We start from the raw sequence: 12391 nt of genomic DNA, 5'->3' as shown, positions 1-12391 counted from the left end.
CTTGCAGGCTGAATTTATAGAAATGCCTCTCTCCAGCCTCTAAAGACGTTTTTCAGTCTTGCATGGGCATTTTTGACAAGTGACAACCTTCCCAAATGGTTTTTCCGGCATTTTCCATAATTAAATATTAATTTTCAGCCTTAAAATACTAAAAATTAATCTAATAATTATTTCGGTGCCCTGAAAAATAATCTGACTGGCCAATAGTTAAATTGGCTAGACAACTTCCATTTCCAAGTGTCTCTGCGCCATCTTTGACCATCAGATTGGCGTTAAGTACCATTAAACGCCACTTCTCTAGTGTCACCAACTGACACTTATGATCAAATAAATGACCTAGGCCAACAACTGGCACCAGATACTACCAAGTACATGTGTGGCATAACTTATAGCAACCTTTGCCTTTGACATCCCGTGATTTCTTCGGGTCCCGAGCTCGTAAATTTACTTTAACCCCAGTTGCACCTCACATGTGCAACATTTACTTAATCATATGGTTAAAAATTAATCCACATGTTAAGTGAGGTTTCAAAAATACATGTCCTCATGACAATCCTCCCCCTTGAAATCCTTGCAATCGTCCTCAATTGCACTGTCAAATGCATCAAAAGCAAAGTACTACATTGGAATTTCCATAGGGCATCATAGTCAACCCAACATTGTGCACTATTGTTCAACCATCCCTATGCCCAGCATATGTTGAAAAATTACTAGCCAACCTAACATAACATAAAACTCACAAAGAATCTCAAAAACATTGTCAGATTATTATGTGGCATGTCTATTTCTCATGAGCTCAACTCATCTAGCAAAACCAAACCATAGCATAGCACAACCAAGCATAAACCATGGCTAAAACATCAATGGCATCATAACATATGATGTTGTCCATGAAACTAGATGTAAACCATTGAAAATTGAGCATAATCTAATCATAAACTGATCACTTGCTGATCTGAGAACTGATCACAAACTGTTGCAAATGTGACCCCAAACTGATCACAAACTCATTGCAAAAACTGACCAACAATCAGTGCAAAAACTGATGCACAACTGATCCAAAAAGTAACCATAAACGGTTCTCAAGCTAATCAAAAACTGAGCTGAAATTGATCAGAATTTTTGTCTCAAAATTGAGACAAAGTTCATGCTAAGTTTATCATAAGCCGATGCAAAAGTATAGTTCCAATGCCCGGGTGAAACTCATACTCATTTGCATACATCTCACAGTGACTACTACACTAAGTAGTGATCTCATGGCAAACGTACTGTCAGCGAAGTACCTTGGATGCATACTGAATACATCCGAGATCCACTACATACGAGAGTTGTCCATAACTGGAGGGGGAGAAGTGCTATCTCCCCCTTGAGCATCAGTCACAATACTCCGAACCCTTGCTCTGCTGAACATGAGTTGGCTCTAACTGAAAGACATCTAGATAAAGATGCAACAACTGAGAATGGTATGCCGAGTCATCCTCTTCCATCCATTTGGCATCCATTGGTGAATAATTCGAAAATTTCACCAAGTATCTCCTGGAAACTTTACCTTTGACCTTTCTTTTCTTATGCGCCAAAATCTGCTCAGGTACCAAAATCTCATCTAGCGCCTCAACCTCAGGCTGAATTTAAGCAGGCATATTCTCTAGCACATCACCATGAAAAGGCCTCAACAAACTGACGTGAAAGACATTATGTATCCGCCAATGTGAAGGTAATTTCAACCGATATGCCACATCGTTGATCTTCTCCAACACCTGGAAGGGCCCATAGTATCTCATACTCAACTTCGGATACAATCTTTCTCTTCCTTTCATCTTTTTCAGCCTTGCCTTTTCAAAACACACATTGCATAATCACCCTCTGCAAACTACAAAGCACGTCTATGGCAATCAGCTACCCTCTTTTGCTTTTCTTACGATCTCTAAAGTGCATATTTTATATTTGCATAGGCTACATCCAAGTTTTCCACATAACGATCAACCTCAAAGATCTTATCCTTAGTTTGCAGAATAGGTGATACCTTCTTGCCACTCTCAACCACCTCAAATGGAGCTTTGCCCATAGAACTATACACTGTGTTGTTGTAAGCAAACTCAACCAAGGGCAAATACTGCTCCCACTGTGTCTTGTGGTCTGAAACATAGCACCTTAAAAGATCTAACACTGTGGAATTTGCTTCCTCAGACTGACCATCTGTCTGCGGATGGAAGGATGATGAGAATTTCAATGTGATACCCATCACCGGAATGAAATGGGCTTGTTTGCTAAGCCTGCAAATGATAGTCCATATCCCATCATTCCCTATAGATGTCTTAGGAAGCTCAAAAATAAAGTCCATTGCAATGCTCTGCCAAGGCCGATCTCGAATAGGCAAGGGCTGCAATAAACCTGGCATCTTTTGCCTATCGTGCTTTGCCTTCAGGCATACGATGCATGTCTTAACAAACTGTTCTACATCAAATCTCAAAGCTAGCCAATAAAAGATATGCTTCACTGCCTTGACCGTGGCATCAATACCTCTATGTCCTGCATACGAAGGAACATGACTTTTCGTGATAACTCTAGGTCTTGATTGCTTTGTGACACAGTCGTCCATGCACCATCAGAAATCCATCTCTTAGTACAAAGTGTTCATGTCTTTGGCCATTGCAAAGCTGATCACTCTCATGAGCCACAACTCGGCCGTCCTGCATAAGAACAGCCCCAATGCTATTACCACATGCATCACATTAAACTATGAATGACTTCCTTAGATCGGGCAATATTAGCACAGGATCTAAAGTCATCTTTTCCTTCAACTTTTCAAATGCTGAAATTTCCGCTGCTGTCCATCTAAATGGCACATCCTTCTTCTGCAAGGCATGCAATGGAGATGCAATTTCAGCAAACCTGCATGCATACTTCCTGTAGTAAGAACATAAACCCAAGAAGCTATGGATCTCATGCACATTCCTCAAAGGTAGCCATGATCGTATTGCTTCAACCTTTGCAGGGTCCATGCGAATACCATCAACCGATACAATATGCATCAAAAAGTGCATTTCATGCAAGAAGAATTCACTTTTCTTGTCATTGATAATCAACCTATGGTCACACAGTTCATTAAACACCATATCCAAGAATTTTCTATGCTCTCCATCGTTCTTTGAATAGACAATCATGTCATCAAAGAAGTGTCCACAAATCCTCTATGTGGCCTGAAGATACGATCCATCATCCGATTAAAAGTGACAGGAGCATTTGTAAGTCCAAAAGGCATAACAAGAAACTCATACAATCCAAAAGATGTCATAAAAGCTGTCTTAGGCACATCTTCTGGTCTAATGCGCATCTGATGATACCACTTTTCAAATCTATACGGCTAAATATGGTTGCCCCTTGCAATCTATCCATAACATCATTGATCCGAGGAATCAGAAAGTGATTCTTTATTGTGATCTTGTTCAGAGCACGATAATCAATGCACACGCCATGAACCATCCTTTTTCTGCACCAAAAGAACAGGAGAACAAAAAGGAGATGAGCTAGGCTGAATCTACCCTTTTTCTAACAGCTCATTTACCTGAGTCGTAATCTCCTCCTGTTGGGCTGCACTGACTCTATAGGGTGGCTTATTAGGTGGGCTACTTCCAAGGATAAGATCTATGCCATGATATTCTAGCCTTTCGGGCAGCAGCTGCCTTGGAAGCGACTGAGAGAAGCAATCAGCATACATTTTCAGAAATGACATGCGATCCTTCTCTAACTTAGACATGTTCCCAACATTCTCACTATCATCTTTATCCTTAGTAAAAACCAAGTACGCTGAAAGATGATTTTTCATTACTTTAGAAATGGCAGCTGTAAATACAATAGGAACAGATTCACCTTTCAACTTTACATCAAGTGTGAATACCTTTCCCTTATGTTGAATAGTGATCTTTTTTGCACGAGAATCAATCACTGCATGTATATGGTGACACCATGGCATACCAAGCAATCACAACCCTCAAGTGGAGCAATGAAGACCTCTTCGTTGTCTACATTTCCAGCCATACCCGAATACATTGGGCCTTGCACTCCGTGCATTGGTTGTTGCATACCATAGGAATTTATGCCATACATTTCCGTATGCGGTTTTTGTCCAACCATAGCATGAAAAATCGTGCTTCCAAAATATCCTGGCTGTCCCATCATAGCATGCACGCCTAGCTGTCCAAGATCCATTGGATTGGCACATCCATGATGGCCTTGCATTTGCATTCCTTGCTCCGTAGAGGTACCAAGTATTTTATTTCATTACCATCTTTAAAAGCTTCAAATGAAGGGTTTGGCATTGTCTTTGGTGCATCTTGTTGTCCCGAAGGTGTAGAGGACGTCTTCTTCTTCTTGCCTTTGCTGTCCTTCTTTGGAGCATTCAAAAATCAGGTAAATTGAGGATCCTTTGCCAATTCAGCAAAGAGATTTGTTGCTGTCCTCATCTGATTCTTGAACTGGTCATCAAATTCCTCTTCACTTTGCTAGTCATCAGCCTCCTCATGCCCTGAAAGCTGTGCATCTTACCCAACAGCAACATTTTCAGCTTGTTGTCCATGGTTTGAGCCTTGTCCAAGGTAAGGCATTGCATTTCCTTCATTCCCATGTCAACGTTCATACCGATAGGCATCATCACTACTTGAGTCTATCTCACTATATGAAGACATATTGCTATAATTTCTCAGTTGAGAGTAAAAATCAGTACTAGCATAAAGCTTTGACTTGCAATCAAATGCCTTGGCCCACCAAATCAAGGGATTGAGTGGTATCCCGGCAATGGAACTATGAAACCAATCTTCCTCCTCGGATAGGGTGGTAAATCATTGATTACAACTTAATTACAACAACAAACAATAAAAGTAAATCTGAAAAATACAAATTTACCTACTGATCTTGGACAATGCACACACGATTGGCCCCAAGATTGGCGCCCCTTTCGGTATTTCTTTAGCTGGATTGAAGAAAAAGTTGATTTATAATAGGATTCTCCCAATCCCTTTCGGTATTTCAACTCCCCTTACTGTCCAAATTAAGCAGCAAGTCTTCAATCTATTTTGCCCCTTGATTCGGGCACTCGATTGGCCTTCACCCGCTTTGATGGAGATGGAAAATGCCACAAATTCAATTATTAGCTGGTCCCTCCACTTGAATAGGCTAAAACAGCTTCAGCCTTGTTCAGTCAAAATTTGCAAGCTTCCAATTTCTAGCACACTTCTCAAGGCTGTTGCTAATCCCTAATTTCTGCTGTAAATTAGGATTTACAGCACAAGATTGAACTTCTACTTATAGACCTTGATTTGTGAGTCCTTGTCCTCTTTCAAATTCAAAGTATCACATGAGTGAATAGTTTGTGAACAGCACTTGTCTAACTTATTCAGCTATAGCATTTATGTAGCTTCTAGGCAGAAAGGTTGCTCATATGACATGAGCATGGAAAGCACACTTGTCACTGATAGCAACAGTCAATACTTTCTCTCTCCAAGAATAAAGGTTTTCAGGAACATGAGGATATCATGACCTCACTATTAGGTGGACAGGGCTTTTTAAGTTCAAGGTTGTAATTTTTTGTTAGTGCTATTGCTTCAATCTAGATTCCATCCACCTTCATAAAGGGTTCAAAACAAGAATGAAATTTAGCAAGATGCTGATTAAATAAATGAGTTTTACATTCTTCCTGTTTATGTGCAGATTTTCCATAACTTGGTGGGCTTTCTTGTACCCTATGACTTCTGCAGCCATTGCAACTATTCATTACTCTCACAAAATAAATAATACAATAACAAAGTCTTTGGCAGCTATACTATCTGCGGTCTCAGCTCTGACAGTCTTTGGTCTTTTCATATCAACAGTGATTCATGGAGTTTTCCTAGACTCATTGTTTCCAAATGATGTTGCCATAGCACTCACAACCAAGAGGCAGCTAAAGAGGCAAAAGAGGATAAAAAGAAGAAACGATGACCCCTCATTAACTAGTTTGCATTTCTTTCTCAAGAACACTTGCAACTCACCATTCTAGTTGTAACCCTAACTCTGATTGGTAGCAAACCTAACTGCGATGGTAGCAAAGGATAGCATAGTTCTCTAAGCATGATCAAAACAGGGAGGAATGTAAGACCCCTATTCTACTTCACAATACTGTGAAGCTTTTCTTCCAGATGCAATAGACAATTATTATTGATCAGGAGGGGGGAGAACCATTCGTGCATTTTCCCTGCAACCCTCAACTAACAAAATCTCCAAATATCTGGGCCAATCGGATCCACCTACCATTTGCAAATCAAACTAATACTATCCTCAAGTGATACGTGGAAAAACCTGAAGATTACCTCGTATATCCACTTCTCTGGTTTAAAGGAGATTCAATCTTAAAAGCCCTCGATATACCATAGACTAATGGCCACAATGCCTAATAACTCAATATTAATTTACTGCAACAGTTGCCTCCAAGAATACCCTAAGATAGTTTAACATGGTTTGCACTGGTTCAGGCTTAACATGACATGGGTTGCAAATTCTTCAGATGGTTGAGAAGAGGCTTTTCTTCTAGCGAACATTCAGACAACTGCCAGCAATATGGTGATTTTTGAGATTGTCCCCTCACCCATCATCCATCCAAACTGAAAACCTATGTGAAACTCAGTACTGATCCATTTCCCAAAAAAGACGTATACACACAGAACTCACTAGAGGGGACGACATCCCCTTTAAATCATTGTCCCACGGTTGAGCAAGAACCATGGGAACCCACATACATGACACGGTGATAGCCATAGCACATGTCACCTCGTCAGAAGCAAGACCATTGAATGGGAATGTCCCTGAAAGTGCAAGAGCCACAAAGGTTGAGGTGGGCTGTAGCCTGTCCCATAGGTCGGCGATTGTCAATGAGAAAACAGAATAACTGATTTGAGACATGCTTGTCTGAGTAAGACTCAACAGAGCATCTTGTAGAATTGCTAAAAAATATTCCATAGATACCCTTGGAGGGTTTCTCCTTAGTGGAAGCCATTCCTATTTTATTTATGCCAGTATCTCTCCAGCTTCAAAATAACAGGCATAAATATAGGCATGCTCAACCAATGGTCTCCTTGAAAGCTAAGTGAGATATGGGGCAAATACCAGCTCATACTATCAGTGGCATGCTCCTCTAGTCCCCAGTTCATGACAGGTTTATAAGGTATTCTGGTTCTCATCATCATAGGCAGGAGCAGTGATACAACTCAGCTATTGAGCCATTTTACTAAATCTGCCAACAAACCACCCATTTCCCACTGCGAGTGCATGGGACTACGAAGCTCATGGAGACCTTTGTCCGCAAAGCTTACGTTGTTACCGTTGACAGATGAAAGATTTCTCCAACAAATTGTTCGACCAATTTCCTCGTTCTCACTGAGCGAACATGTGATTAGCAGGGACCTGCGGTGCTGCCATAGCTAACAGCCATCACGAGTGATCACTCTCATCAATCTACTACCTGTGATTCATGGAAAAAAAGAAGCCAGCAAAAAAAAACACACACACACACAGAGACCATTCCAGCTCTTTGCAGAAGCCTCCACCACAAGAGGCAGAGCACATTGCTCTGACAGAGCATGATGTTTGATGCGACTTCTGTGGCTGTCAAATGCATCCCCATGCAGAATTCAACATTGAAATACAACAAGTACGGTTTAAAGCGATCGGTCCATTCGTCTCTGATATGTAAAAGCACGCCCAACTGTGATATCTATGAGACGTGTGGTTGAAAATGTAGAAGCTTGAAGAAAGAAGGTACCTGGACTGCGTCCAAAATCTAGAACACAGTGATTGCACAGGAGTACACCGATCGATTCGCGACTTAAATTGTGATAAGGTAAATTAAAATATGAACGAATGGTTAGTCTTTTTGCGTGAAAGTAATTATATCAAACAGCAAGGAAAGTTACATGACATTACATGGCCATTAGCTGGCTTTGAGAATCAGTCAGCCAGAAATTATTGACAAAATATTTTTATGACTGGGGAACTAGCAAGCTGGTTGCTTCTTGGGACTTAGCAAAAAGGTGAGCTTAGCAGTTTTGTAATCAAGAGGCCAGCAAGTACATAGTTTTGAAAGAGACTTAAAAGTTAACACTTATGTAGACTAGATGAGGCTAAGTACAAAGGGCAGTACAAGCAAATGCAAAGGAGTGTAGCAAGGAAGCAAGGATCAGTAATTGTGTGCAACATCTTTGATCACCATGATAATGCCTAGAGCTCTTCTTCTTCAACTATGGTGTCCAAAATGGCTTGTGCTTCAGCATGCATTCTCTCCAAATGTTGCTTCTTCTTTATGCACTTAATTATAGCATCCCTTTCAGCATCAATCTGCCAGACAATATCTGCTTTAGTGGAGGTCAAATCATGAAAGAAACTTCCTTTTAAAATAGTATCATTACCCTGCAACCAAATACTCCATAAGAAAAATGCTCGAATAAACATCCGAATTTCAATGGGTAAACCATTAGATTCTCCAAGTAGCCACTCTTTCCCATTGATAGGTTTTAATGGCATGCTTGACAATTTTGAGAATCTCTTTGTTGAAAAGAAGACATGATGGATTGTGTCTACTTCCTTTTCGCACCTTGGGTAGTGGCCATCTCCAAAACCAAGCTTGTGAGCACATTCACCTGCCCATAAACCTTTATGAATGATTAACCATAAAAGAGTAACACCATATTGGGGAATATGGGAATTTTGCATAAGTTTGGGACACGTGGTTAAATCTTTGGATTTGTCATAACTTGAACACTATAACTCCAAACAAGCCCTCTATAGCTCAATAGATTCCATTTTTCAAGCGCTTTCCAATGATAGGTCACATCATATAGTTTTGAGACAATTACGGGCATGTTATCCGGGTGCCACCTTTTTAGTATTCAAAAAATGGGAATTGGGAGATTCCCAGACTCACTAATATTGTGTTGAGTGGATTTTTTTGCTTCAATACATGGGGCCCAAATGTGAGAGTTTGTAGTTCCATTGGTCAGAGTTCCAATCAAGAAACCATTTCTCATTCATTTTAGAAGTAAGTTTATGGGGGGGATGGTGAGATGTTAGTGATAGGGAGTAATAAGTGCCCATTCTCCCATGAAAAGGCTCTCAAATTGAATGCTCCTTAAAGTTGGATAGCACAACAAGCTTTGTTTGGCCAAGACAACATTCTTTCCTGAATCAATTGTACTTCTTCTCTAGAAGCTTTGAAACACTAATCACTCATGGTTCTAGCCATTAATGTGTATGCAAGTCCCAAATGTCTTCCCATGGTTATACACCTTTCTTGTAGAGATGTGGTGTTGTCGACAAGTGTTGGTTCAGGACATTGCCACAATGTATATTGAACTAAATGGAGTTGAGTCTAACCCATGGAAGAAGGAGATAGGGGCTTGTTTGACACTAATTAATGTCTTAAACTTGAAGCAAGCTTCCCACATGGTTTTAGCCAAGGCATATGGTTACTTCATTATCAGAGTCACCTTGGAAAAGACTGCATTGATGACTAACATATTTTATCAATTTCAAGAAATCTTTGATTGCAAAGTTTTTAACATATCTATGTAAAAGAGTGCATTGATGACTAACATATTTTATCCATTTCAAGAAATCTTTGATTGCAAAGTTTTTAACATATCTATGTAGAAGCATAGTTATGTTAGTCCTCCTAGGGGAATTGTATGCTTCTAATAATCCATTTTGCAACCAAATTATTAGTTAGGCTTGCTAAGTCGGGGATACTTGGTCCACCTTTGCTCTTTTGGTAATATACAAGTACTTCCAAGCTACTTTCAAAAATTTCCTATTGTCATCCTTTGACCCCCATAGGAATCCAAGAAGCGAGGAAGAAAATAGTGGAAGCCATGATTATGTCTTTGAGCACTACTACTCGATCTACAAGGTTTCCTTGAAATCTTTCCAATAGTCCAATTATATTACAAATCTTTGAAAGGACACACTACCACCTCATTTCATAGAAACATAAACCCCATGGGTATGCCAAGCAATCAAAAGATCTAGCCTTCCTCTATGACTTTGCAACCCTCTTCGATAAGCCAATCTTGGGGAGGTTTTATAAGATTTTTGATGCATGTTTTGTAGGGGTTGATGATCAAACTGGAGGTGCAACAAAAAACTTTGATGCATCACTAGAATAACTTAAGAGATTTATCATCATTATTAACCATGTTGTTAATGTCATTTGCAAAGAGGTTAAGGATCATTTGCTTTTGACTATCCTACAAAGTGATTCCTTTAATGTTCCTTGACTCCATTTCTCTCTATACTAACCAACCTAAAGCATTTGTGGCAATGGCAAACAATAGTGGGGATAGAGGGCACCCCTAATGAATGGAATTCCTAAGGGGGAAGGTCATAGTTAGTGTACCATTGATGGCTACTTTGGGGATGCATTATCGAAAAGGGTCATAACATACTTGATAAAGCACCTTCCAAAGCCCATGTCATGTAAGGATTGGAACATAAAGTCCCATTCTAGCATGTGTGTTTTATCAAAGTCCCTTTTAAAGAAAATGAAATCTTGTTTGATTTTATGAGCATAGGATGTAACATCCCTTAATGAAACCTTTTTGTTCTCTATGGACCAATTGATCTAATTGACTAGAGATCCTCCTAGATGTGCTTTAGCAAAGATTTTGTAAGCAAAGTGATTGGTCTCCTATTGGCGAGCTAGGCTTTGTTATGTCTTTTTCTAGATTAATTTGATGAGCCTAGAATTGAAGTTGTGGGGAAGTGCCCCAAAGTGGAGGGATCTCTTCCATACTGGCAGTAGGGGGCCAATGATGATATCCTAGAATTCTTGAAAGAATTTGGTGTGTAGACCATCTAGACTAGGAGTTTTGGCTCTTTTGAGCTCTTTAATAGTGTCACATAGTTTTTGCATCATGAGCTCTTGGTTCAAGATATTAGAGATGGATTGGGGGACTAATATAGGTTTGATTAGGGCAATCTTGGCTTGAGCTCTAGTCTTGTTAATCAAGCATGGAGGGGGTGTACTAAAACTATTAAAATAATATTTGTGGACTAGTGTCAAGTTCTCCTTGTCATTGGAGGCCCTCTCTCCATTGTCATTAGTGAGCATGGGGAGGAGTTCCCTATCTTTTTTCTTATTTAGTAGATGGAACATCTCTTTGGACAATTGATCAATCTTCCCTACCCACCAAGTTTTGGTGTATAGAATGGCCCTACATGCCTCCAATTCTTCATTTTTCTTGAGCTTTGTCTAGATCGACATTAGTTCTTCATGTTTGTTCAAGAGTCCTTGTTTAATTTAGGCTTCAACAAGTCCACATTTGGCATACTTTTGAGCCCTTGAGTTCTTTTTGTGGCTACATATTGTTTTTTGACATCTTAGAGAAGGTCTTGAGTTTGCTTCATTGCTTGTTGCCAAGTAGCTATAGGAGAGAGGAGAGAGGAGAAGGCCCACCCCCATATGTGTTCTATGCTAGCTTGAACTTGTTTGAGTTTAAATAATTCAAGATCAACATGGAGCTGCCCAGCCTAATCTAATCATATTGCCTTGGTTCAACAAGGTGAGTCAGATTGGCCAATGGTCTAACAAAGAAATGTCCCTATGAGTTTTGGTGTTAGCACTAGTGAAGGTCGATAAGAGGCATGCAAAGATGTAGGCTCGGTCAAGTCTAACTTTCATGAGATTCCCTCCCTTTTGTTTGTTGGTCCATGTAAAGAGTTTCTCACTATCTACTTCCACCAAGCTTTGGTTATAATTAAGGTTAGCCCATGTTTCCTTTTCTTTGCCTAAAACCACTTGCCTTTTCCTAAAATAGCAATCATTGATATCTTCTACCATATTGAAATCATCGATAAGGATGATTGGACAATTAAAGTACTTTAACGAGTCCCAAAGTTGAGGTCTTTGAGTAAAAAAGCAATTAGAATATACATAAACAATTGCAAACTCCACATCTATTTTTATTTCAGAGCTACCCATGGATTATTGATGTCATAGCAAACCTGAGTAATAATATTTTTCCACTTCAGGTGAGCTTCCATGATAGTACCGCCACTATAACTTATGACTGGTGAAATACCATGAGTATTCGAACAAAATACTTTTCAAATTTCTTTCCCGATCACAACCACTTGCTTTAACTTCTTGTAAGCATAGAAAATCAAGACAGCTAGAATTTGGGTTCAACCATGTTTTAATGATTGTAGCTTTCATTGGGTCAATGAGACGCTTAATATTAAAATAGATCAGCTTTAATGCTTTAAATATTACAACTAACTTTTTAGATTGTTTCTCCTTTTGGGGCATGTCTTTGACTGAGCTTGAGGAGATGCAACACCTACTCTAGAGTGCCTTCTTTTGGAGGCCAAA

General features: G+C 39.6%; 1 protein-coding gene across 3 annotated transcripts in view; it reads left to right on the top strand.

The window, feature by feature from the left end:
• Positions 1-8071, top strand: part of LOC148017268 (guard cell S-type anion channel SLAC1-like) — a 40227-nt gene extending 32156 nt beyond the window's left edge. For 2 of the 3 annotated variants that reach the window (XM_087663141.1, XM_087663142.1), the window contains one exon: positions 5707-8071. In XM_087663141.1, coding sequence (XP_087519267.1) covers positions 5707-6034 — 328 coding nt within the window. In that variant the 3' untranslated portion in view covers positions 6035-8071. The remainder of the gene's footprint in view (positions 1-5706) is intronic. The other variant, XM_087663143.1, reaches the window with a different exon arrangement.
• Positions 8072-12391: the final 4320 nt, after the last annotated feature.

The sequence above is a fragment of the Lygodium microphyllum genome, chromosome 22, assembly GCF_053477565.2.
Source record: "Lygodium microphyllum isolate KBCC chromosome 22, Lygodium_microphyllum_v1.1.10, whole genome shotgun sequence".
NCBI classification, from domain to species: Eukaryota; Viridiplantae; Streptophyta; class Polypodiopsida; order Schizaeales; family Lygodiaceae; genus Lygodium; species Lygodium microphyllum.
The sequence above is the reverse complement of the archived record's forward strand: the minus strand, read 5'-3'. Positions and strand labels throughout refer to the sequence as shown.